At 52.9% G+C, this 27,298-nt stretch overlaps 1 protein-coding gene across 2 annotated transcripts; it reads right to left on the bottom strand.

Annotated features, from left to right (window-relative positions):
* Window positions 1-1,695: 1,695 nt before the first annotated feature.
* Window positions 1,696-25,626, bottom strand: Fbxl18 (F-box and leucine rich repeat protein 18). Of its 2 annotated transcripts, XM_048329962.1 has the most exons (5): window positions 25,051-25,626; window positions 19,611-19,826; window positions 15,083-16,617; window positions 9,584-9,802; window positions 1,696-3,245 (listed from the first exon to the last, which is right to left on the bottom strand). In XM_048329962.1, exons 1-5 carry the CDS (start codon window positions 25,066-25,068, stop codon window positions 3,089-3,091), a joined length of 2,145 nt encoding a protein of 714 aa, XP_048185919.1. In that variant the 5' UTR covers window positions 25,069-25,626; the 3' UTR covers window positions 1,696-3,088. The 2 variants fall into 2 exon arrangements, with proteins under 2 accessions (XP_048185919.1, XP_048185927.1); XM_048329970.1 differs by lacking the exons at window positions 1,696-3,245; window positions 9,584-9,802 and adding an exon at window positions 13,357-13,435.
* Window positions 25,627-27,298: the final 1,672 nt, after the last annotated feature.

Below are 27,298 nucleotides of genomic sequence, written 5' to 3'. Positions count from 1 at the left end.
GAGAGGGGTGCCATGGCCAGCTGCAGGCCAAGCGTGCCACACACACACACACACACACGGCAGAGTCATGAGTCACAGTAAAGAGGTTGGAGGGGGTGCCATGGCCAGCTGCAGGCCAAGCGACACACACACACACACACACACACACACACACACACACACACACAGAGTGCCTTGCTCCTCCAACCCATGGCCTTGGGTAGACATGGCCAGGCATCTTGAAGCTGTGATGGCAGCATCAGGCCACTCCTGTCAGCCATACACCATCAGTGAATGGGCTGGCTGGACCCATGGAAACTTGTCCGTTCATCATACCCACTAGGTTCTAGACATTTCTATCAGAACCCCGCACCCCAGAGGCAGGTGAGAGCAGTGTAGAGGACCCCCAGCATCATGGTCAGGGCCACTGAGGGCACAGTCAGCTGCAGCTAACACCTCAGGGTGGGGATGCACAGTCCTAATTAAACCTGGGGCCTAGAGAGGCCTGTGCCCCTGCAGGGCCTCTGAGGGCGACTGACAGAGCAGACCCTGTCCCCACTGCTGAAGGAGAGATGCACTCTCTATTCTAGATGACAAAGTTTCTCACAAGGAAACAAGGAACAGCCCCCCCTCCTCCATGGCAGGATGGGGCCTAAAGGCTGTGGATCCCATGGGGCAGGTCGGGAGTCCAGAGGTGGCAAGAGCAGAGGGCAGGGCAGAGGGGAGGGCGCTGGCCACTGTGGGAGGCCCAGGACTCCCCTTTATTAAAGAGCACGTTCCCAAATCTCCTCTCCTTCCTGCTTCCCTTGTTTCTCACACACACAGCAGGTGCAAGTGTGTATACATGCATGTGTATACACACCCAGGCACAGGTGTGTCAGTGTGCACACATGCATGTGTAGACACCGTGAGTGCCAACACATGCACACCCATGCAAATGTACACCCATGCAGACAGATACATGTGTACACGCAAGCACACATACATGTGCATGCATGCACATGCTGGTGCATGGGTCTTCACACGTGTGCATGGCACAGATACACAGGTGCAGGCACGCAAGCTGATGGGGCTTTCTGGGCAGGCAGCATATGACTTGCCCTTTAACAGCCCAGTGATGCCGATTGGGGACCATGAAGATGCATTCCTTTCCCAGCACAAAACGCTGCAGAATATAAATTGCAATTCACACCGGTGCCAAAATAGCACTTAGCGAAAATAAGCACGTTATTAACATCTGGTGCATACAATCTTGGGTACAGAAGGAGCAAAAATTCTCACTCTAATTCCAAGGACGGCTGCAGGGGACACTCAATACACAAGGTCTACTGAGGGGCGGCTCCCCAAGGAGATACACAGCCCCTTCCTACAGCAGAAGCACTGGCTCAGGAGAACGGGCAGAGCCCAATGAAACACAAGATCCACTTTCCATATCCCTGCCTGTCGGCACCTCTGCTGCGACCAGCCATACCCTCACTTCAGGGACCACTTTGAGGATCTCTTTTTAGTTTTGTTTTTTGCTAGTCCTGGGGCTTGGACTCAGGGCCTGAGCACTGTCCCTGGCTTCTTTTTGCTCAAGGCTAGCACTCTACCTCTTGAGTCACAGTGTCACTTCTAGTCGTTTTCTGTTTATGTGGTGCTGGGGAATTGAACCCAGGGCTTCATGTATAGGAGGCAAGCACTCTAGCCACTAGGCCATATCCCTAGCCCCCACTTTGGGGATCTGATCACACGCAGTGGCCTCAGGGACCAGCTTAAAGCTGTAAGAATGACCTGCAATGGTGGTGGGGACATGGTGCGCCACCTTCCAGCTGTGGGGGACCCTGGCCTGGACCTGGGGTGCCTGTCCTGCAGCTGGCAGTGGCAGGAAGAATGGGGCAGGGCTCCAGAGGCAGCGTGAAGATGGCTGAGGGCCCTGAGGGGAGGGATCCAGGTGTGGTGTGGGCCTGCATTCAGAGTCAGGTCTCCTTGCTGATGACAAAGGCCCTGGTGCTGCAGCCTGGGGCAGCTGGGGGCACCATGTGTCCCAGAAAAGTCACGACTCAGCAAGTAGGAAATCAGGGTAGAAGAGGGGGACCTCGCACTGGTGAGCCATCTGTGCCCATGAGCAGAGCCTCAGAACAAAAAGCGAGGAGACAATACAGACTCACAAACATACAGACTGGAAGGGCAGGGAGGGGCTGAACTGACGTGCATGGGGGATGGGGCAGGTAGGGCAAGGGATACACCCTCTTTGCTCTTGCTCCGGGGCACTGGCTGTGAGCAAGGCCCCATGGGCTCTGCCACCCCAAGCCTACTGCCCATGCAGGAGCCATCACTCAGGGGACCAGATCAGAAGTCCGCATGAACTGGACCCACTCAGGGTCCCCTGGGAAGTCCCTCGTTGGGACTGCCAGCTCCACGTACCTCACAGATCCAGAGGCAGAGGTGACACCCTGCTCCAGCCCCCTGGGGTTATTCTGACAAAAGCTAATGTGCACATTTCCCCAGCAGTGTGGTGTTGGGACCCGCTGGGGAGCTGGCCCTCCACTCGTGTGTGTGACACTCCCACAGCCTTGGGCTTGGCCAGGGGAGGTACTATTCAGCCATCCTTGTCCCAGGGAGCTGAGAGCAACCAGCTGTTCTTGTCCCCAGTCGGGGACTCACAGGCCTACAGCCCGGCACATGGCAGAGATTGGACTGAGTTAAAATGAGTTCTTTCGTTTGTTGGTTTTCTTTTGTGGAGCTGGGATGAAATTTAGGGCCTTGTGCCACTGGGCTGCACACCCCTCCAAAATGTGTCTTGATGGAAAAGCACACTCCAATCAATCCTCAGCCACCAACTGGTATGGATGTGTCATGGGGCCGGCCCGCCTCCTCCAGCACAGGCAGCTGCATCCCAGAGCCCTGTGGCAGGAGGCCGTGGTCACTGGAGCTGAGGGACATCGAGGCTGCAGGGAGTGGGAGGGATGCACGGCTGCCCCACCCCCACCCCAATCCTCTTCCCCCAGACTTCATGCGTGGCGAGAGGAAATGGGGTGTCCGGCAGTAGGGCCAGGGGACGGCAGAAAGATGTTTTCCTCCTCTGTGATGTGTCCCCATGTGCAGGGCCATGAGCAGGGAGGGCCTGTCACCACCACAGGTTTGGTGGCTCCTCAGCCACTCTGCTCTTGAACAAGGTAACCTCATCCAGGTGCGCCATGGGGACGTCGCGGATAACATCAGCCAGGCCCTCGTGCAGCAGGGGGAAGATGACGACATTCAGTGCGGGCCTCTCAGCCTGGAAACTGAACCGGAGATGGAGAAGCCTTAGCAGGGCCGGCCAGCCAGAGGAGGCATCAGGGTGCTTGTGTCCACCAGGCCCCACAAACCCAGGGGTGTCTGCGGGAGTCACCTCGTGAAGGCCTCGAAGGTCCAACATGCAGGTGGGACTAGGCCCAGGGGCCCTCAGGGGCCGCACAGCTCTGCCTGTCACCCCCATCCCCATGTCTGTGGCCTGGCCACAGAGGAGCACCTGACAGTGAGGCTGTGCAGGAGCCATGGACATGGCCCTGAACACAAGGCCACAGGAACGCGATGTGAGGCTGTGGCAGGAGACCAGGGCAGGAATACGTGACTAGATGGGGTCCTGCACTGGCAGGCACAGGTGCCATGGCATCTGATGCTGGGCCCCGTCCTGAGGAGCCAGGCCAGGCCTCACAGCGGATGCATCTTCACCCTAACCAGCTCGTTGTAGGGGATGCTCCATGACCCATCACGTAAACTCAGTTGTGGGGCCCCATGCAGGGGCTGGAGACAAGAACCACAATATCCCAGCAAGCCAGACCCGGCTCTCTGAGAGGTCAGGCCCAGAGGCACCATGGCTGCAGGAGGCACCAGCACGGGGGTACTGTAGGGGGCCCCAGGAGGGTTGAACAGGCTGGGGAAAGCCTCCATTAGAGGACCCCCATCTTGACCCATGGAACCACCTGTACCCCTGATCACCCTGCAGAGACCTAGGTAACAGCACTAGTGGGGATGGGCAATGAGCAGAGACCCATCTGTGCCCCCACTCACGGGTGCAGGCTTTTAACCTCTGCAGTTGCATAAAGCAGGGTCTTCAGGAGTCATCAGGACATGACCAGGAGAGACCCAGGGTGTGGACACATGGCCCTTTCCAGCCTAGCAGCCATGAGCCTGGCAAGACACGTTCACAAGTAAGAAGGCCCAAGGAAGCCACAACTCTCCTCTTGGGGTCTCCATGCAGGGCAGGGTCCAAAACACAGAGGCAAAGCTGGCAGCAGGAGAAGAGCCAGGGTGGGCCCAGGTTCAAGCCCATGGCATGGTAGGTGGGGCCAGTGCAGAAGGCAGCCATGTACTAACTTGGTTTTCTACCACAGTGAGCAGTGGAACTGGCTGGGATGGCCACTGCGCAGGAGCAGGGTCAAAATGAGCAGAAGAACTTCTGCCTCATCCCCCAAAAGGCCATGAAAGCATCCTGGGCTTAGTGGTTTCTCACTGGCTGAGGCATGTCCCCAAACACTAACTTGGAGACCCAGTCTTGGCAAGGAGGGGGTCTGTAAAAGGGTAAGATGCAAAAGAAATCTAAGCCAAATCAGAGATGGGCTGCATGATGGGAAAAAGGAGGAAGACATCCACGGGTTTAAGTTTCCAACTTGGGAGAACAAAGTCAGTACAGGAAACTCAGCTGAGCGTGCTGGTGTGTGCCTGTCATCCCAACTACAGCAGGAAGTGTACACAGGAAGATCGAAGTCTAGGCTGCCCCAAGCAAAAAGTGAGACTCTATCTCAAGAATAACCAGAGCAGCCCTAGGTACAGTAGCTCAAGCTGTAACCCCAGCTACTTGATAGGCAGAGATCAGGGAATGGGGGTACAAGGTCAGCCAGGGCAAAAAAAGTTTATGAGATCACCATCTTGACCAATGGATAGGTATCATGGATCATGTCTATCATTCCAGCCAACCGAGGCTTCAAAGCAAAATCCTATGTGGAAAGTTACCAGTACAAAAAGGACTGGAGGGCTGGTTCAAGTGATTAGCATCTGCCTAGCAAGAATGAAGCCTTGAGCTCTGAGTTCAACCCCCAGTACTTCTGGGAAACAATAACAACAACAAAACCCAGAAACTAAATAACAATAAAGCAGGAGAGAGGAAAAAAGGGGTGCAGCTAACATAGCAGAACACCTGCATAACAAGCATAAAGCTCTGAGTTCAAATCTACAAATACAAAAAAGGAAACAAGAAGCCAGTTGTGAGAAGGGGCAGGTGTTTTTTTTTGGGGGTGCCAGTGACAGGGCAGAGGGACCTGGCCCTGCTGGCCAGGCCACAGGGAACCAGCAGGATAACATGCCAGCCAGGGGAGGGGCCAGTGAGAGCCAGAAGGGCTGCTGCCAGGGGCAGACCTTCTGAGGCAGAAAGAGATGAAGGGAAGAAAGGCAGCAGGAAACAGGCCAAGAAAGGCAAAGTGCCCAATGCAAGGTGGGTCTGAGGAGGTGCTGGCCCCGGGTGGGTAGCTGAGGGCCATGGCGCCATCTGCTGGGGTCCTATGGGACAGCAGCACCAGGGCCAACTGGTCTCCTGGGCCCAGGCCCACAGCACGTAGCCCTGGAGACCCCCCCACACCAGTTGCAGGGCCTGCACTTACTATAGTTGTTTTTAAAGTCTTACATTGTAGCTCAGGCTGGCCTCAAACGCATGATCCTCTGGCCTCAGCCTCCCAAGTTCTAGGATCACAGGCCTGGCTCCTCTCCCTTCTGACATGAATTCTGTCTTTCCCACTGACTTTCCAGTCTCTGCTTCTCACCTCTTGGAGCCTCAGTTTCCCCATCTGTAAGATGGGTCTTTCCTGGAGTTTGGACAACATAGCCCCTGGCTTGAGGAACCATGCTCACTCACAGAATGCTCTCTGGGCATCAGCAGAAACACAGGCAGCTGGCTGGCACTGCCACCCCTCTTAACAAGTGCCCTGCATTTCCAGATGCTGTGCTAGGAGAACAGAAGCACATGGACAGAGAGCCCAAGGAGGACAGCTCACCTTCTGCCCGTGAGTCCACATGGCCACAGATAGCCTTGGGCCTGACACTGAGCACCACACCATGATCACCATGGCCCTCCCAGGTACCCCTGTGACCAGAAGCCACTGGGCCAAGTGGACCGAGCACCACACAGGGCACAAAATGTACAGAGAGAGAGAGAGATATTGAGTGCCAGCCTCAAAAAAGCAAGGATCTGAGAGGATGTAAAGATGCTGGGCATGCTGGCACATGCAAGGCCCTGTGTTCATTCCCAGCAGTGGAGTAAAAGTACAAAATACTCAACATTTGGTGGGAGGCACCACACCCCCCAGGGAAGGTCAGGAGCCCAGGGCCAAAGGCCACAGGAAGAACAAGGGGCTTCCAGGAGAGCTCTCTACCAGGCCAGTGAGCCAGCAGGCCCAGGCAGCAGCATGGCAGACACCCATGTGAAAGGACAGGAAAGGGCAGTGAGGCCAGAGCTGGCACCCAGGGCCAGCATTGTGCTGGGAGGATTCTGAGAATCAGAATCAAGACAGCCTCCTTGGCCTGAACTGCTTGGTGATGGGTCTCTGCTTTGGAGAAGACTGCCAGAAGATTACAGAAGGGGGGAAAAAATCCAGCAACTGGCTGGGAATGTGCCTTAGTGGTAGAGTGCTTGCCTAGCAAGCACAAATACCTGGGTTCGATTCCTCAGCACCACATACACAGAAAAAGCTAGAAGTGGCGCTGTGGCTCAAGTGGCAGAGTGCTAGCCTTGATCAAAAGAAGCTCAGGGACCGTGCACAGGCCCAGAATTCAAGACTCAGGACTGGCAAAAAAAAAAAAAAAGATCCAGCTGTGGGGTAAAGTAACCACCCTTACAGGCTAGGTCTGAAAGCCTGATGTCTTATCACTAGCAGAACTGAGGATTGAACACAGGGCCTTGAGACTGCTAGGCAGCCACACACCCAGTCCTTTTTATTTTAGTTACTTTTCAGTTAAGGTCTTGTGCTTTTGCCCTGGGCCAGACTCAGACTATCATCCTTCACCTCTTATGTACCTGAAATGACAGACATGAACCACCATGCCTAGCTTGGTTGTTGAGATGGGGATCTTACTATTTACTTGGGATGGCCTAGAACCAAGATCTTCTGGATCTCTTCCTCCAGTGTAGCTGGGATTACAGGTATGAACCAACATACTCCGCCAACCCCTGACTCATAACAGAAGGGAGCCAACCGTCTGGCCTAAAATCCCAATAACAGCCATACCCACCAGGAAAGGGGCTGCCCTTGTGCTAGGTCTCCCTGCAGTGGAGGGCCCGGGCCTCTGCTCTCTGCACAGTCATGCGCAGAGTGGGCAGAGGGGCTGGAGGGTACTACGGGAAGCACTGCAGAGCTGGTGTTGTTTAGCCATCTCAGCAGACATCAGCTGTGTCTCCCATCACAAGGTCGCCCCCAGACGCAGAGCCTCCCGGGGACAGGTATGCCAGACCTTCCTCACCAGCCGCCCCACAGCTGGACAAGTCAGCATCTGGAATGAAGGGAGGTCAGGGACACAGCTGTCCCTCGTGGCCATAGTGGGCACAACATGACCCTCATCACTAGACGCCAGATACTAAAAATGCCACAAGGAAGACAGGCCAAGCTGCCTCACTCCTGTACTCCTAGCTATGTGAGAGGCTGAGATCAAGAGGATCCAGGTTCAATACCAGCGTAGGCAATAATTCAGGAGATCCCCTCTCAATGGAAGAATCTCAGCATAGTGGAGCACACTAGTCATTCCAGCTATGGCCACAAGTGTAAAATAGGAAGACCAAAGTCCAGGCTGTCCCAAGCAAGAAGTGAGACTCCTAGCTCAAAAATAATTAATCAGGCCAGGTGCCGGTGGCTCACACCTGTAATCCTAGCAACTCAGGAGGCTGAGATGTGAGAGCTGCGGTTTGAAGACAATTTTAGCAGGAAAGTCCATGAGACTCTTATCTTCAATTAAACACCAAAATGCCAGAAGTGGTGCTGTAGTTTAAGCGGTTGAACACTAGCCTTGAGCAAAAAAGGTCAGACAGCACCCAAACCCTGAATTCAAGCTACTTGAAATATAAAGCAAAAAACAAGGTTGGAGGCATGACTCAAGGGCTAGAGCATCAGCCAAACAAATAAGGTCAAGTGTGAGACTCTGAGTACAAATCCTAGTACTGCCAAAACCAAAAACCCAGATCGGCTGAGCAGTGCTAAGGTGCCATGGTTGTGGAAACCAAGGTGAGCTGAGGGCCGTGGACTGGAGAAGCTCAGAAGGGACATCCCCATGAGCAGCACAGCCCATACCCAAATGCCAGGCCAGGCCAGGCCAGACCAGAGAGGGAGGACATTATCAGGAAGCTGCAGGACCTCAGAGGCCTCAAGTGGCTGTATCACTGTGTTGTTTTCATTACCATGGGATGGGGCAGATAAATTTTCCAGAATTATTTAAAAATAAAAACTTGGGTCTGGAAATGTAGCTTAGTGGTAGAGTTCTTGCCTAGCATGCATGAAGCCCTAGGTTCAATTCCTCAATACCACATAAACAGAAAAAGAAGAAGTGGTACTGTGGCTCAAGATGTTGAGTGCTAGACTTGAGAAAAACAAACAAACAAACAAACAGGGGGCTGGGAATATGGCCTAGTGGTAGAGTGCTCACCTCGTATACATGGCGCCCTGGGTTCAATTCCTCAGCACCACATATATAGAAAATGGCCAGAAGTGGCACTGTGGCTCAAGTGGCAGAGTGCTAGCGTTTAGCAAAAAGAAGCCAGAGACAGTGATCAGGCTCTGAGTACAAGGCCCAGGACTGGCAAAAAAGGGAGGGAGGGAGGGAGGGAGGGAGGAAGGGAGGGAGGGAGGAAGGGAGGGAGGGAAGGAAGGAAGGAAGGAAGAAAGGAAGGGAAGGAAAGAAGGAAGGAGAAAAACTTGCTGGAGCTGGGCAACAGTGGCTCACGCCTGTATTCCTAGCTACTGAGGAGGCTGAGATCTTAGGACTGTGGTTCAAAGCCAGCCTGGGCAGGAAAATCCATGAGACTCTTATCTCCAATTAACTACCAGAAAACAAGAAGTGGCATTGTGGCCCCAAGTGGTAGAGTGCTAGCCTTGAGCGAAAAGGCTCAGGAATAGTGCCTAGGCCCTGAGTTCAAGTCATACAACCAACTAAAAAAAAATTATTGGAGACCTTGGTGTTTTATATAGTAGAACAGCCAAAGCACAATGTAGGCAAATATTTAACTTTTATACCTAATGCGGGAGGGATTGGGCCATTCTAGAAAATATATCATTAGGTGCCAGGGGCTCACACCTGTAATCCTAGCTATTCAGGAGGCTGAGATCTGAGAATCAAGGTTCAAAGCCAGCCTGATCAGGGAAGTCTGTGAGACTCTCATGTCCAATTAGCCACCAAAAAGCCAGAAGTGGAGCTGTGGCTCTAATGGCAGAGCCCCATTCTTGAGTGAAAAACCTCAGTGACAGTGCCCAGGCCCTGAGTTCAAGCCCCAATACTGGCACGAGAGACCAGGGCTGCAGGAGGGCAGCTGCTCCCCTCCATGCTGGGGACCACGGTGCCCTGTGAAAATCTCGCTGACTAGGCAAAGACCAGTCAGGCTACTCACCTGCGGAGGAGCGACTGCTGCAGGCTCTTGCAGGTGGCCAGAGAGTCACCTGTGAACATGTGGCACACGACGACCTGCAAGCAGCGGGCCATGAAGGACAGCACGGCGTCGGGCTGCAGGGTGCCGCTGCGAGACACGAGGCAGAGGCGCTGCAGTGAGGCACAGTGGCTCAGGGCCTGGAAGAACTGAGCATTGGCACTGAAGTAGGGCTGCTCCAGCCTGTGGGAAAGAGGGCAGTACGTGAGACCCCAGGCCAGGCTCCTGCACCCCACCACACCGCCACCAGGGAAGGCTTATCAGGGAGGACTCAGTGCCCTGAGTCTCCACAGAAATACCAACTTCGGGGGCTGGAAATATGGCCCAGTGGCAAGAGTGCTTGCCTCAGCCCAGGGTTCGATACCCCAGCACCACGTATAGAAAATGGCCAGAAGTGGCGCTGTGGCTCAAGTGGCAGAGTGCTAGCCTTGAGCAAAAAGAAGCCAGGGACAGTGCTCAGGCCCTAAGTCCAAGGCCCAGGACTGGCAAAAAAAAAAAAAGAAATACTGATTTCGGGGGACACAGAGGTTCCCCCATGAGGTGAGCCAGTTTACACATTCCAGTTGGGAGCCACAGGCTCAAGGCCACCAGTTCCAGGTGCCCACACCAAAAATAAATTGTAAGCTGAGTGCTGGTGGCTCATGCCTATAATCCTAGTTACTCAAGAGGCTGAGATGTGAGGATCATGGTTCAAAGCCAGCCAGCCATGAGTCTCATCTCCAAGAAACTACTCAAAAAAAAAAAAAAAAAGCCAGAAGTGATGCTGTGGCTCAAGTGGTAGAGAGCCAGCTTTGAGCACAGAGGCTCAGGGACAGTGCCCAGGACAGTGCCCAGGATCTGAGTTCAAGCCCCAGGACTGGCAAAAAAAAAAAAAATCTTTTTTTTTTTTTTTTTTAAGTTTGGCTGCCAGTGAAGACTATGGCTGTGAGCTCTGATAGACACCCAGACCGTGGTGGGCCATGGGGCCCTGGGAGATGAGGATCAAGGGAAGAGCAAAGCAGGTCAGGAGACTTGGAGCATATTGGGGGTGGGGGGATCTGAGAGCCAGAGGGAGGGAGGGGAGGGAGTGAGAAAGAGAGGGAGGCTGGCCAGTCCCCTAGAGTCATGGAAGCCCAGGCCCTGTGGGAGCATCCTCATTTGGAAACAGGCTCTCTGCAAATGTAATTGAGATAACTGGAGGTTAGCTCCACACCTTGTGGCTGGTTCCTTATAAGGCCATGAGTAAAGCAATGTGATGCACACCTATAATCCCAGTACTCAGGAAACAGAGACAAAAGGATTAGAAGTTTGGGGACTGAGGACGCAGTACTACATGAAGTCAAGGAAAGTTGGCCATGTAAAAATGAAGGCAGCACCTGGAGCAAGGGCTTAACCAGCCAAGGCCCACTGGGCCCGGCAGCTCTGGCCAGCAGCTGCAGGGTAGAGGCTCAGAAGGAATCATCCCAGATCCGGATGTCTGCTCTCCAGAAGAGTTTGTTTCAGTCTCCCAAGTGTGTGGTCACTTGTCCTGCTGACCCCAGGACACCAGCTGGGACACTGAGTCATGGTTGAAGGCACGGCCAGCAGAGAACATTATGTGTACTCACAGGACATTTCCAGAGAACACTGAGGGACCTATCCCCCCGCATAGCGGGGCTGTGGCCATTATAGCCCTGGCAGGCTCTGGTAGCAGATCTGCCCCACAACAAAACAGAAGCCAGTGGCTCATACCTGTAATGCCAGCTACTCAACAGGTAGAGATTCAGAGGACAATGGTTCAAAACCACTAGGGCAAAAAAGCCCTTGAGATTTTATCTCCAAAAGAACCAGAAAAAGCCAACTTGAACTGGGTGCTGGTGGCTCACACCTGTGATCCTAGATACTCAGGAAGCTGAGGTCTGAAGATTGTGGTTCAAAGCCAGCCCAAATAGGAAAGTCCATGAGACTCTTGGTTCCAATGAACCACTAAAGGGAAAACAAACAAACAAGAGTAGCACTGTGGCCCGAATGATAAAACAGTAGCCTTGAGTAAAAAAGCTCAGGGACAGCACCCCACTGTCTTAATTCAAGCCACAGGACAGGTAAAAAAAAAAAAAGCCAACTTGAAGGCATGGAGCAAGTGGTAGAGGACCAGCCAAGCAGGCAAGCCGGGCAAGCTTGAGACCTCTGAGCTCAAAGCCCAGTAGGAGGCAGGAGGGGGAGAGGTCCCCATAGACAGAAGCAGACCAGACCCTCTCCAGGCTGCAGAGGTGACCTGTTGCTTCACCTGCATCATCAAGGATGTCACACCCAAGATCAGCTTTCCTCTGCAGACCTAGAAGTGGGACACAGGAGTGGTGTGGTGCCCCAGAGGCACCCCAATGTGAGCAACACTGGGAGACTCCTCCCCACCTACAGAAGGGCTGGGACACTGAGCAGCCACTGTCACCTCAGACAGCAGGTGGCGCTGTGGGACTATGCCACCATCCAGGTCTCTGAGCCACCAGGATTATAAAGCTAGGGCAGTGCCAAGGGTGTGCACTGCTAAACCTGTTTTCATTCTTCCTATAGAAAGCCACCTGACACAGGCCCCAAAGGAGCCTCACCCTCAGGTCCTGGCCTTGCTCCTTCCCAGTCAGCCTCCACCTTCCTGCATACAAGGAGCTGGCTTCCAAATGCTGCCCGTGGAGTGACTTTGCACACACACTCCCCCTAGAGGTCTTGGGCATGCACGAAGTGTTCAGACCCCAGCAGGACCTTGAAAGTGCTCCCAGGGCCATGGCAGGTCTGGCTCCCGTGGCTCCCAGCTCTCCCACCCAGCACAGTCCAGTTTAGAGGTGACTCAGCAGCACCCTCCCTGCCCCCACCACCAAAGTTGGGCTTAGCAGGTGTGGGAAAGCAGGTGCCCTTCTCCGCCCACCCTGTAGGATCCTCCAGCGAGAGGTGTGCCTGGGCCCACAGCCGGTGCAACCTGTCTCTGTGGCAACTCTGCAGCTGGCACTCAGGTCCAGGACAGCAAGGGCGGTCACCATAGCAGCCAGCATGGTGGCCCGAGATCTCATTTTTTTTGTGGCTGTGGATGCCACAGAATTCTGTGCACCAGCCTGCCCTGTGAGCTGTGGTGGGACTTGTGGTGGTGCTGCACTCCTGGCCACAGAAGCCATGTCCTGGAGCCCATCTCCCCAGTCCATACCGTGATTGTGACGCTAGGCACAGCTGCACTGCACTGCCCAGCGGCAGCTGAACTTCATGCTGCATCTGCTGGGTAGGGACACATAATTAACATGGAAGCCTGCTGGGGTCCCTACAGGAGACAGTGCCTGTGCATCCATCACCTGTGAAGAGTTACTGGCAGCCCGTGCCCAATCCAGGGAGCCCCCAGCTTCTGGTGCCTCCTCCACTGAGAGCTCCTGATCCAGTCTTTTCCTCTCACCCAGGTGTTGAAGCCAGGCTCATGTTGACGTGCCCTTGACAGTTTGCAGTCACCTGCCACTGTGTGGCACAGAGGACTAGTGTCCTGCAAAGGCTTGGGCTCGGGGGGAGAGGGGACGTCGGGGGGAGAGGGGACGTCGGGGGGAGAGGGGACGTGGGGTGCCACTTTGCATATTCTGTCTTTGACGGAGCTGGTTGCCATCCTTCATATGGGCTGTATTGTTCTTGGATTTTTGTGTTGGTACTGGGCCTCAGCACTAACTCTTAGCCTTTTTTTTTTTTTGCTAAAGCCTGGCACTCTACCAAATTTTTGATGACTAAAAGTCATAGAGTTGGCTGTGGATTAGGAGCAATCAGGGCAGGCACGAGAAGACATGGGGGACGCCAGACAGGAAGCAGGAAGCCGGCAGGAGCTGGGAGAGGTGGCTGCAGGGACGGACACAGGAGGAAGGGGTCAGGAAGTGGAGCAGGGCCAGGTACCGCTCCCTCTATGTGTTCTGCACCTAGCTGACGTTTCCTCTCTAGCTTGAAGGGCGGCTCAGAACTGATAAGACTTGTAAGGTGGAGGACTGTAAACCACCCAGTCCAGTTCACAAGCATACAGGAGGCACAGGACCTAGATTGGACACCTCCCCTCCCCTGCATCTGCTCACACCCAGGACCAAACTACAACTCAGGACAAGGGGCCAACAATTCCAGCAACACCTAGGCTTCAAACCCTGCAACTATTTGGATGGCTGGAGTCTAGAGCCCAGCTTCAAGCTCCAGTGCCAACAGAGACCCAGACAGGCTCGGTGTGACCAGGTTCCAATGACAGGGCAAAGCACAAAGCCTGGCCAGGCAGTTGTGGAAAGTTCTGGGCCAGGAGGAGACAGGACCAGCCAGCTTCTGCTCAGACCTGGCTTACTTCCTGTCATGCTGTGACAAAGGAAATGCTTGTACCCTATGGGGCCTTGGGGCCTAGGGGAGAGAGAGACTTCAGCTCTGTCCCAGCTTCCTGCCTGACATGGACTGCGAGAGGCGCCAACCTCCAGGGATGTGGGGACAGCACACAGTTCAGCATCCAGCGAGAAGCCCTTACATACATGGGTCCATGATCACCAGGGAACCCAGGCCATGGCCTAGGGAGGAGGCCTTGGAGGCTCAAGCCTCTACCTGGCTGTGTCCTACCCCAAGCCACATTCCTGGGAGTCCGCAGGCTGCCTCTGAACTCATCTGTCCTCTCCTCTTTTTCTTTTTCTCTCTTTTTTTTTTTTTTTTTTTGGTGCCATTCCTGGAGTTTGAACTCAGGCCCTGGACACTGTCTCTTAGTGTTTTTGTTCAAGGCTGGAGCTCTGCCACTTGAGCCACAGCCCACAGCTCCATTTCTGGCTTTATACTTGTTAACTGGAGTTAAGAGTCCCACAGACCTTCCTGCTCAGGCTAGCTTTGAACTGCAATCCTCAGATGTCAGTCAGTCTCCTGAGTAGCTAGCATTACAGGTGTGAGCCACAAGTGCCAACACTGTCTTTTCCATCTTTTGATCCCTGTGGGATACCAGCACCCTCCATTCCCTGGGTGAAGTGCTCAGTGTGTCACAAGCTGTCTCTCCCACTTTTTTTTTCCCCCACCTCTCTGGCCTCCTACAGAATCTGGGATGCTCAGAACCAAATGTATTTAGGGCTTCTGTGCATGCTGCCAATCATCTCCAACCTCAACCCCACCGGCCCCAGCCAACTGTAACACATCCTCTGAGAATCCCAAAGGTAAGTACAGAGGCCCTGAGTTCAAATCCTGACCAGTTCTGGCATCCAGGAACAGTGGCCTCCACCAGGCAGGATAGCTAAGAGTTGTGGGATGAGAGAAGCCTGGGCAGAGCCCAGGAGCCAGCAGTCAGATAACCTCAAGAACCAGAGCTCAGAAGCCTATGCCATGCACTGAGGCTGTGCCCACCTCTGAGCCCCAGAGGACGGGCCAGGGTAGGTCCTGGAGTGTCAGACACCTCAGGTCTGCAGGATGGCCTCAAGCTCCCCTTCCCACCCGCTTATATGCCCCCTAAGGGCCAGCAGAGGCTGGGAAGGCCAGGGCCCTCACCTGAGGTCCTTCAGCTGCCTGCAGTGCGTCAGCATGCTCGAGAGGGCGGGCATGTAGACTACCTTCCCCATCATGCCCAGGTTGGCCAGTGAGAGAGACTGCAGCTGCTGGCACTGCAGGCCGATGTTTACCAGCCCCGAGCCCGTCAGGAGCCCCGGAAGCTGGGCCAGTGTCAGATGCCGCAGGAAGGCCAGTTGCCCAATGGCAGCCACCTCGGAGTCCCCGACATTCTGCGCCCGGCTGCAGGGCGGGAGGGAGTTGCGGATGGCGGGCTCATTGCGTGGCATGGCTGAGGAGAAGTTGGAGCCAATGAGCTCCAGGTGTTCCAGAAAGTGCAGGCTCTTCAACAGAGACCAGAACACAGAGGCCGGCTGGGAGGCCGCCGGGCCCAGGAATGGTCCGGCAGAGGTCTGCACCCCAATGCGCACCTTCTTGCCAAAGCCCCGGGGCGCAGCATGCATCACAGGTTGGGCAGGTGGGCCGCGGGCGGAGTCGGCGATGGAGCACACAGGCAGGGAGAGCGAGCGCAGCTGGCTGAGGCGGGCCAGGAGCTGGCACAGGTGCCTGCCCAGGCCCTCAGAGCTGTGGTGGTGGGCAGCGGAGAGGTTGAGGTGGCGCAGGTTGCAGCAGGAGGCCACCAGCGTCTCCAGGATGCTGCTGTCGATGTCGTCCTCAGCCTTGCGGAGCAGGGAGTCTGGGGACAGACAGTGGACGCAGCCACTGAGGTTGAGGCTTGCCAGGCTCCGCAGGTCCTTCCCGCCATTGATGACACGCTGGATCAAATGGCCACCGGACAGGGTGCAGCGGCTAAAGCTGAAGTAAAAGGGGTTGTTGAACTTCATGTTCTGGAGAAGGGTGGAGCCGTTCAGCCAGGACCGGGGCAGCTGCAGGGCATCTAGGGCCACGTTCCGGGCCATGGATTCCAGGAGGTTCTTGGTGGCCCCGCTCTCAGCGAAGCTGCCGGGGACGGAGATAAGGAAGGCATGCAGGTTCTCGGGTGTGCGGTCACTGAGCACGGCCAGGTAGAGACGCACCACCTCCTGGTTGATGTAGCCAGGGGCCAGGCGCGCGTAGAACACACGCAGGTTCTGGTAGTGGGGCACGTTGCTCTGGCCCACCATGAGCTGGCCAGAGAGCACAGCGCCCTCGCGCGTGCGGTCCAGGATCTCAAAGTAGAGCAGCAGCTTGTGCAAGCTGGGGCAGCAGGGCACCACACCATAGGATGGTGTGAACAGCGTCTGCTTGAGCTCCCGCACGCGGCTCAGCGTGGCCCGGCACTCGCTGCTCAGCTGGCTGGCATCAAAGCCAGGGTTCACATCGATGGCCAGTGAGCGCAGGTGCTCCAGGGCTGACAGCACCTTGGAGAGGCGCAGGGATGTCAGGTGGCAGCCTGAGAGGTTCACCCTGACCAGGCTGCGGCACCGCGCCACATGCTCAATGGTGGAGCCCGACAGCCAGTAGCAGCCAGCCAAGTTCAGCTGCTGGATCTCCTGGCCGATCTCCTTCACCAGCTGCTTCACCTTGTCCTCACTGGCCTGCAGGACAAGGATGGAGCGGGAGAGGAAGGGAGGGAGTTGGAGCCACAGCAGGGGCCTCCTGCATGCACATTTCACGCACTCAGCAAGCCCAAGGACCACAGGTGCTACATGCAGCCCAGAGGGAAAACTGCCTGCCCCCTCTCTTTCTCCCTCACCCTTGCTGTAGGCCAACACATGAGGGACCCTGACTCCAATGGGATGGAAAGTGGTGCAGCCACTGTAGAAGCAGTTTTCTAGCCATGTGTAGTAGTGCATGCCTGTAATTCCAGCACTCAAGAACCTAAAGCAGGAGAATCATGAGTTTGAGGCCAGCCTGGGCTACGTAGTTGAGACTCAGTTTTAAAAAATAAATACACTAATAAATAAAAAGCACTATATGTACATTTGCATTCAATGAACATTATGTAAAGAATGGACCATGTTACTTATACACAATGGAATACTACATAGCGATTAGGAATGGTGAAATACTGTTATTCGCAGGGAAATGGTCAGAACTCGAACAAATAATGTTGAGTGAGACAAGCCTAGAACACAGAAAACAAAGGGGCATGATCTCCCTGATATATGACTGTTAACAAAGGGAGATGGAGAGACAGTAGAGACCAAGTCTGTGAACACTGTATATGTGCTTGATACATTGTATATTGCATATGGGTCTACCTGACCTAGACAAGGGATGGAAAAACAGGTTGTAAGATATCACAAGAAATGTACACACTGCCCTACTATGTAATTGCACCCTCTTTGCACAACACCTTGTAAAAAAAATTTTATGTTCAATTAATAATAAAAAAATTAAAAAAAAAAAAAAGAATGGACCATGTAACTTGAGGGTGAGGATGGGAGGAAGAGCTTGAGGGAGAAGAAAGGGGTGATGAACGAAGGGGTGACACTGACCAAGAAGCATTGTCTCATAACCTGACAGGGAACTGTATTTCCTTTGCACAATTATCTAATAATAACAATACTTAAAATAAAAGGGGAAGGCTGGGAATGTGGTTTAGCAGTAGAGTGCTTGCCTTGCATGCATGAAGCCCTGGGTTCAATTCCTCAGCACCACATAAGCAGAGAAAGCCAGAAGTAGCACCGTGGCTCAAGTGGTAGAGTGCTAGCCTTGAGCAAAAAGAAGCCAGGGACAGTGCTCAGGTCCCGAGTTTTCAAGCCCCAGGACTAGCAAAATAAATAAATAAATAAATACTAAAAGGGGGGAAAAACTGAGTGACTTGTGAAATATATATGTCATACCTCAACAAAACTGTTTTCAAAAAAGCAAGGTTGGAATACAGCTTAATGGTAGAACACCTGCTTAGCATGCACAAGGCTCTGAGGTTTGGTTTGGTTTTGCCAGTCCTGGGGCTTGAACTCAGGGCCTGGGCACTATCCCTGACCTTCTTTTGATCAAGGCTAGTGTTCTACTACTTGAGCCACAGCACCATTTCCGGCTTTTTCCATGTATGCGGTACTGAAGAATTGAACCCAGGGTTTCATGCATACTAGGCAAGCACTCTACCACTAAGCCATGTTCCCAGCCAGAGGCCCTGAGTTTTTAACCAGCACAAAAAGAAAAAAACAAAGCACAGAGAAGCTGGGTACTGGTGGCTCACACCTCTAATCCTAGCAACTCAGAAGTCTGAGATCTGAGGATCTTGGTTCAAAGCCAACCTGGGGAAGAAAATCCATGAGACTTTTATGTCCAATTAACTACCAAAAAGCTGGAAATGGTGCTGTGACTCAAAATGGTAGAGCACTAGCCTTGAGCACAAAAGCTCAGGGACAGCGCCCAGGCCCCTGAGTTCAAGCCCCAGGACCAGCACCCAAAAAAAGTCCCAGCTACAGAGAATGCTGACCACTCACACAGCCTCCACCTGTACCCAGCACACCCAGGCACAGCCCTTGCTCTCACTCCAGATTTGCTCTCACTCCAGAACCACACAGCTCACTTGGCAGCAGTAACCCTTTCCTTCCTTTTCACATGAGTGAATACTCCTCAAAAGCCTGGCTGGGGCAGGGTGTGGTGGTGCACACCTGTCATCCCAGCTGATCAAGAGGGAGAGGTAGGAGGATCAAAGTCTGCTACCACCTGAGCAAACATATGAGCCTATCTGAAAACTACAATCAAAAGCACTGCGGTATGACTCTGGGAGGTAAGCAAAGGCTCCTCAGTTCAATCCCTAGTACTAATAAAGAAAAACAAACCTAGGTACTCAGGAGGCTGAGATCTGAGAATGGAGGTTCAAAGCCAGCCGGGGTAGGAAAGTCCATGAGACTCTTATCTCCAATTAACCACCAAAAAAGCCAAAAATAAAATAACAAAAACAAGGGCTGGGGATATAGCCTAGTGGCAAGAGTGCCTGCCTCGGATACACGAGGCCCTAGGTTCGATTCCCCAGCACCACATATACAGAAAACGGCCAGAAACGGCGCTGTGGCTCAAGTGGCAGAGTGCTAGCCTTGAGCGGGAAGAAGCCAGGGACAGTGCTCAGGCCCTGAGTCCAAGGCCCAGGACTGGCCAAAAAAATAAATAAATAAATAACAAAAACAAAATAGCAATCACTGGCTTGGATGGGCTTAGGGGGACCCATACCAGGCGACCTCCACTGGCGTCTACAGCACCACCCTGTGGTAAACGGGCTGGCTGAGCCTCAGCGTAGGTGCTTTGGTGCCTGAATTCCATTGCTATCATCAAGGTCTTTGAGGGTGGGGGCCAGGGGGCAGTGAGCACAGCAGCAAGTTCCATCCTCCTGAGCACCTTGCATGTGGGTGTTGAGTGAATGCAGAGCAACACCTCACTCACTGCCATGTCTACTGCCTCACAGGAGAGCAGTGTCCACTGACAGGAACTCCTAAAGCCCTGGTGTCTCCAATTAGCCACAACTCCAATCCTGGCAGCCTCCCACACTCCCTCCAAAGCCTCTTCCCCAATTCCACAGCCTCCTCCCCCAGGGGCCAAGCACACAGCTCCTGGCCCTCAGTGCCCCAAGGCTCACCTGATAGTCCTTCTGCAGAAGCACAGTGTGGACCAGGCTCTTGTCTAGGCACAGCGCTGCAAGCTTGCGGCAGGTAGGCCGCACATTCAGCACCAGGTCTGTGCTGGGCACGTGGCTCAGGATGTGCAGGAGGATCTCATCAGAGAAGCCCAGCAGGTGAGCATCACCCACCTCCTCGGCTGCCCCGGGGGGCACAGCCGCCTTGCTGGCCATGTCCTGAGAATAAAGGGGACAGTCAAGGTTCCACGGGATCCCAGAGAGCAGCTGCCAGCCCAGACTTGCCAGGCGGAAAGATAAGCCAGACCTAAAATTCTCCAAACCCCTTTCAGATCTACACACCAGAAGACGAGTAGCCTCCTCAGTCAGCAACAAATGCTATTTATTTTTGTTTGTTTGGTTTGATTTTCTTGATTTTGGTGGTTTTTTTTTTTCTTTTCCTTTTTCAGTACTGAGATTTGAACTCAGGGCCATGAGGTCGCTCAGGATGCTTGTTCAGGTGGTGCTCTCACACTTGATACACACTTCCAGCCCAGCTTTTTGCAGGTTTTTTTTTGGTAATTTATTTATTAATTAAACAAAAAATTTTTGACAAGGTGTTGTGCAAAAAGGGTACAGTTACATAGTAGGGCAGTGTGTGCATTTCTTGTGATATCTTACACCCTGTTTTTCTTTCCCTTCTCTAGGTCAGGTAGACATATATACAATACACAATGTACCAAGAACATATAGAGTAGCCACGTGGCCTACGCCAAAGGAAATTCACCTAGGACTTTAAATGTAATGTGGACATTAGACAATATGTCGACAGTAGTCTTATATGAACGTACATACATAGCTTTTGAGCTATTATATTCCACTGAGAGGTCAATTTTTGACCTTTATATGTTGAGTAGTTGTTTGGTTTTAGTTACATAATGTTGGGTCGCTGATCCAATCCTGTGGAAAATACCATTTGACAAGCAGTTTTTGGTTTCACAGACCTGGTCTCTACTGTCTCTCCGTCACCCCATCTTAACAGTCATATATCAGGGAGATCATGCCCCTTTGTTTTCTGTGTTCTAGGCTTGTCTCGCTCAACATTATTTGTTCAAGTTCTGACCATTTCCCTGCGAATAACAATATTTCACCATTCCTAATCGCTATGTAGTATTCCATTGTGTATAGGTACCATATTTTTTTTTGCAGGTTATTTTAGAGATGGGAATCTCACAGAGCTTTCTGTCTAGGCTGGGCTGGAACCACAATCCTCCTCCCATCTCAGGATCCTGAGCAGCTAGGATTACAGGCACAAGTCATCAGTACCTGGCTGTGTTTTTATTTATTTATTTTTGGCGGGGGGGGGGGGGGTTGAGCCAAGGTCTGGCTATGTAGTCTAGGCTGACCTGAATGTCAGCACTTCCTGCACTCGCCTTCTGAGTGCTGAAATTACAGGCAGTGCCACCACACCTGACTGCCCACAATCATTTCTACCACCTTTCCAGCAACTGTGTCTCCAAGGCCCTCCTACACTCCATCCTGCCCCTCCTTCCTCTCACTTTCCATGTGTGCATGGATGGAAGGTCTGAGTTTGTGAAAGCCCTTGTGCTGCCATGGCAACCATGCTGCCTTGGAGAGGGTACAAGTCTACACACCCCAGTGCACTGGAGGCCTTTCTGTCCCGCCACCATGCCCAGCCCTCGCCAGGCACCACAGCATGCCACGGCATCCAGGACGTTTCATACCTGGTTTTCTATGCTCCAAAAGCAAAAGCTGGGCTGGGAATGTGGCTTTGCGGTAGGGTGCTTGCCTAGCATGCATGAAGGCCTGGGTTTGATTCCTCAGCACCACATACACAGAAAAAGCCAGAAGTGGCGCTGTGGCTCAAGTGGTAGAGTGCTAGCCTTGAGTAAAGGAAGGTCAGGGACAGTGCTCAGGCCCTGAGTCCAAGCTCTAGGACTGGCCAAAAAAAAAAAAAAAAAGTCACAATGTACACCAAAGAACACAGCCAGGTCGGAAAGACACTACTACGAAGGTCAGAAGTGCCAGACACAGGCTGGGGACGTGGCTCAGTGGTACAGCACTTCTAGGGCATTTGAAAGGAGGGGTTTGGTTCCTGACACCACAAAAAAGAAAAAAAAAAGAAAAAAAAAAGCATCATGTAATTTCCACAGGTCCAGGACCACAATGAAGCTTTCTCCTTTGTTTTAATGTCACCCAGAAATGACAGGAACTCAGAGAAAGTGCTCCAATGCCAGGAACTGAGTTCAACTCATTTCACTCAGCTTCAGCACAGCCCCACCGTCACTCTCCCCACATCCCACGTCTGTGTGGATGCTACCCCTCAGGCCTGCTGCTGGGGACCAGCTCCAGCATACAGGGTGGGAACTATGTCCACCTCTGACTGCCTGCCCAGCCTTCAAATCATCATCCCCTGAACTTAGCATTCCTGCAACAACACCTGAGTCAATGCACCTTGCTCCCCAGCCAAGTGGCAGGCACTAGAGAGGCCATGAGCTAAGGATGTGCAACTGGAGGGAGCCAGTGCCCTCCCTCCCCCCCCAATTCTTTTTTTTTGTTGTTGTTGTATGCCAGTCTGGGGGCTTAAACTCAGGGCCTGAGCACTGTCCCTGGCTTCTTTTTTGCTCAAGGCTAGCACTCTGCCAACTTGAGCCACAGTGCCACTTCTGGCCTTTTCTAGGGCTTCATGTATACGAGGCAAGCACTCTTGCCACTAGACCATATTCCCAGCGTCCCCCCCCCCCCAGGATTCTTAACCCAGAGGTTGCCCACCTCCATGCACATCAAAACAAGTACTGGTTTCCATCTGTCACCTAGGAGGATGGGGAAACTGAGGCAGGTCCCCCTCCCTCTTAAACCCTATGTAAGATGGCAGCCCAGAGAAGCAGTGTATCAGGCAAAACTGACACAAGGTGCCCAGAACATTCCTTGTGAGAGGATACCCAGGGACTATTTTCTGGAATCTCCCAAAATCCCACCATAGGGGCAAAGTGCAGGCCAGAACTGACTTTCATCCCCCATAGAGCCATCCAGATAGAAGCAGACTATAGGAAAAGTGGTTTCTGAAGCCAATGATTTGCTAAAGTCTGTGCAATTCTGAAATGTTTCCAAATAATGGAGAGCTGAAAGCTCAGGGCCTGCCTGGAGGACAACTCCCCCCCACCCCCCCGAACTCTCACCTGTTGACTACTCAGGCGTCCAAAGAAACCACAGGATATACAAAACAGCAAGTACAATGTGTAAGTGTGTTCTGAATCATCTAAAATGTTAGATTACTTAAGAGATGAGGATGGGGGACAAAAGAAATAAGATCACCAGGCAGCAATATCTAACACTTGTAATCCTAGCTATTCAGGAGGCTGCGATCTGGGGATCGCAGTTTCAAAGCCAGCCCATGCAGGGAAGTCTGTGAAACCACCAGAAAACTAGTTCCAAGGGGTAAAGCACTAGCCTTGAGTAAAAAAAAACTCAAGGACAGCGCCCAGGCCCTGTGTTCAAGCCCTATAACCAACAACAACAAAAACAAAAAAGATGTATTGGAAGTGTGGCTCAAGTTCTAGAGCATCAGCCATGAGCAAACAAGTCAAGCAAAGGTAAGGCCCTGAGTTCAAACTCCAGCACTTGCAAACAACAAAAGGTTCCTCTACCATCCTTTCACAGATGCGAAATCACATCTCTAGAGTAACGTGAAGGGATATGTCTTTGTCCTCCACTGTAACTCTTTGACCTTTGCTTATCTGGGTGGCATTTTCTAGTCTCTCCCAAAAAGAACTCACACTTTCAGACTGTGTGCCCTCCACTCAAAGGTTATCACTGTTTCTAGGAACATCTTCAAAAAGCATCCTCCTAATGGACATGATAGTACACAACTGTAATCTCAGCTGCTCAGTGGGCAGAGATCAAGAGGATTATAGTTCAAGGCTAGCCTGGGTAAAAAGCGAGACCCCATCTCAACCAATTATTTGGGTGAATTGGTTAAGTGCTTGTCATTCCAGCTATGCAGGAGGCTTTAGGTACAAGGATCTCAGTCCAAAGATGGATACCAGGTAAAAACAGGAAACCCTATTTAAAAATAACTAAAGCAAAAAAAGGGCTGGGAAGTGTGGCTCAAGTGATAAGAGTACCAGCTGAGCAAGCACGCTATTAAGTGCAAGGTCCTGAGTTCATAACAAAAAAAGAGAAAAGAAAAAGCAAAAAAGAACTAAAGTTAATCACAGTGCTTTGTGCCTGTAGTTCCAGCTACTTAAGAGGCTGAGACAGGATGATCTGAGCCAGTCTAAGTTTGACACTGGCCTGAATAACAGTGAGAAAAGAAACACATATAAAAAGAAGAAAGGAGGGAGGAAAGGAGAAAGAGGAGGGGCAAAAAGAAAAGGGGAGAGAAGGGGAGGGAAATGAGAGAAGGAGGGGAAGAAAAAAGAGAGGGAAAGGGAGAGGAAAAAAGGGGAGAGGGGAGGGAAGAAAAGGGGAGGGGTGGAGAGAGAGGTGAGGAAAGGAAGGGGGAGAGGAGGGGTGGGGAAGAAACTCAGGATGCAAGAACCGCCTGATTATACCCACTTGTGCTTCTTCAAGGAAGGAGCCTTTGAGCCAGGTCCATTAAGACCAGGTTACCAGACCCCTTCCCCCACTCTGGTCCCGAACACATAACTGGAATCTGCCAATACAGCAATGCTATGCCAGAGCCTGGTAGAGCTGGAACTTTCCGGCCCTCTCACCCAGCATCTTCAATGTGCAGGTGGGCCACACCCCATTCCCTGTGAATCGGGAAGCCCACGGATGGGGGGGGGGGGAGGACGGAGGAGGGGCTTCTAGGCCAAATTCATTTAACATCAGAGAAGCCTTCAGCATCTCCCTTCCATTCCCCATGCATCCTGCCTCAAACATTCTGAGTAAAACACTTGAGCTTCTCACTGCCTGAACCCGGGGAAGCTCCCACCCATCTCAGCCCCAGCAGATGACAGATGTAAATCCAGAAACACGACATCACCGGTCAGAGGCCACACCGAGATCTGTGCTGCGTTTGGGGCTGGAAATGCGGGGTAAGTCCTAAGTCCCCCGTAGGAAAGAAATGGTTTATCCTCCTCTGCCCTCCCCCATGACAAGCAGGTAGAGGCTGGGCTCCAGCCAAGCCCAGAGACCCCCGACAGGGAGGAACGGACGACGTCCCATACCTGTGAGGACCAAGCCAAGACACCAAGGCCAAGGAAGAATGGCCTGCAAACTCCGGAGGGCGGGGGGGAGGGGGGAAGCGACAAGAAAGGAGCAACCTTGGTGATGTCGGTCAGCCTGTGCCTTCGAGGCTGGGCGAGGGGCGGGACAGCCCAGGAGGCTCCTGGATCAAGGCCGGGGCCAGGAAGGAGGGAGGGAGCCGACAGATGGGAAGAACCGAGGGAGGCCCAAGTCACCCAGGCAGGAGCAGGGAGGCCAGGGGCGTTGTTCGTACCTCTTCCAGGCTGGCCATGTCGCGGGCGGGCCGTGCTGCGGCCGCCGGAGCCGCAGCCCCGGGGCCTCTCGCCTGTCAGGTTAGGGATGCCCGAAGCCGCGCGTCCGCCGCTCCACAGAGACCCCGGCAAGGGGCAGGGCTGTCCATCACTTCCGGCGCCCACTTTGACGTACTTCCGCTAGTCCGCAGGAGGGCGCTGTGCAGCCGCCATGTTGGGGGTGGCGCCGGCCAGGAAACGGCTAAGGACCGGAAGGACCTGGAAGCCCCCTAAATGTCCTTGACTACTCCGAGCTCGTTCTCCAAGACACACGAGGCCCTCCTGGTTTTGCATGACCCCTTCCAGCCACACCAGGCCTTTTTCCTACCGGCCCAGCACGCTCCCTCCGCTTCCAGGCTTTTGCGTTTGACCTTCTTACCGAGGAATTCACACATCACCTGTCACAGTCACCTGTCCGGCAAAGAACCCCGGCACTGCGCACGCGCTAAGCTCGCCTGGACGCGGAGGTGATTGCGGTCCTAGCACCATTGTGTGCATGGATGCAAATAAAACAGGAAACCCCTTTTCTACAGTTAGTATTCACTAATAAAAATAAAATAAGCCAGGCGTCCAGGGCTCACACCTGTAACCCCAGCTACTCACGAGGCTGAGATCCTAGGTGAGCCAATGGCTCACATCTGTTATCCTAGTTACTCGGGAGGCTGAGATTTGAGGTTGCAGTTCGAAGCCAGCCCAGGCAGGAAGTCTATGAGACTCAACTCCAATTTACTTCCAAGAAGTCAGAAATGGAGCTGTGGCTCAAGTGGTAGAACACTAAAGAAAAAAAAAAAAAAAGTCTGGGGACTGTGCTGAGGCCCTGAGTTCAAGCCCCAGGACCAGTACCAAAAAGAAAGGAAAGGGAAAAAAAAAAAAAAAAAAAAAAAAGGACTGAGCCTGAATATGCATCTTGACTTCTTGGTAACTCAAAGATGTGCACAGGTTTGCTAGGCCTGCCCTAGTTTAGAACTCTTGTAGTTGTGGAAGCTAGATGTGTGAAACAAAGGTGGGGGGGGTGTCACACTCACTCCAAAAGCCTAAGATTCCTTACTTGCTTCTCCCTAGTTTCCAATATTTGCCAGCAATCCTTGGAGCCTTGTGGTGCAGTAGCATGCCTCCAAGTTCTCCCTCAGCCTTTGCCTGGCTTTCTCCTCACCGAGTGTCCCTGTGTGTCCTAAACCCAGGACATTCACAAGGCCCTGGTTCAGTTTTTTATTCACAGCACAAAGAGAGAGAGAGATTCTTGCTGGGTGCTGGTGGCTCACACCTGTAACCCTATTTAAAAAGCTAAGACCTGGCTTGAGAGTTGGGAGCTCTGTATTGAGCAGAGCCTTTGCTGCAAACCAGGCCTTTGGAAGGCCAGCAGTATGCTGGCCCCAGGCAGTGGGGTGGAGCCAAATAATCCCTGAGAGAGACTGGACTGGACTCTGGAGCCAGTCCTTACCAAGGGCCTATTTCTCAAATTGGGCTGAGGACTCTGGCAGGCAGCTTTCTGTGTCTCATTCCATCCAGAGGGTTGGGTCTTCTCTCCTGGCCTCTGTTCCCAAACAACCCATGCCTCTGACTGATACATGCCACACTCCTGACACATACCATGCACACCCCCACATCACTCTGGCTTCTGAGGTCAGCTTCAGTGTCCTTTGCTCAGGAAATGTCTGGGCCTTCTTTCTCTACCAGCAGTGGCTCCTCCTCCCCCAACCAGCCCAGTCCTGTGATCCTGCATTACCTTTTATCCAAAAAAGGAAAATAATGGCTTTTTCTTTAAAAAAAAAAAAAAATCTGGATTTTTGAGCAGGGTGTGGCTGTCAACCCAGCACTAGGGAGACAGAAGGATCTCAAAGGTCGGCCTGGTCTGAAAACAAATCTGTATTGCTTTAGATTCTTATTTGACAGAGAGCACCTGTTCCTGTGGCTTTGTTCCAGCCTGTCTCATATGCTCCCCCTGCCAGCCCTTCACTGGGTACACACTGAGGGTAGGAACACATCTGGCTTTTTTCTGAACTCTTGGCACATGTGGGTGAGTAAATCATTGGGTCCACAGGTGGGCAGATGAATGGATATGAACACACACATGTCCTAGGTCCTTATTTCGACAGCTCTTCCAGGGCAGCCCCAGGCCCAACCTAGTTGACACCCCTCTGGCCCACGGGGATGACTGTCCCACTTCCCAGATGCCTCTGGTGATCTTACAGCTCTGGCAATGGGGCTACG

The sequence above is a fragment of the Perognathus longimembris genome, chromosome 1 (assembly GCF_023159225.1).
Source record: "Perognathus longimembris pacificus isolate PPM17 chromosome 1, ASM2315922v1, whole genome shotgun sequence".
Lineage (NCBI taxonomy): Eukaryota > Metazoa > Chordata > Mammalia > Rodentia > Heteromyidae > Perognathus > Perognathus longimembris.
The sequence above is the reverse complement of the archived record's forward strand: the minus strand, read 5'-3'. Positions and strand labels throughout refer to the sequence as shown.

Excerpts from the sequence above, each read along its gene's own strand:
- Fbxl18 (XM_048329962.1), bottom strand. Across the intron at positions 9,803-15,082 it reads AGGCAGCTGAAGGACCTCAG|GCTGGAGCAGCCCTACTTCA; the intron begins GTGAGGGCCCTG and ends TCTTTCCCACAG. Across the intron at positions 3,246-9,583 it reads CAGCAGTCGCTCCTCCGCAG|TTTCCAGGCTGAGAGGCCCG; the intron begins GTGAGTAGCCTG and ends TCTCCGGTTCAG.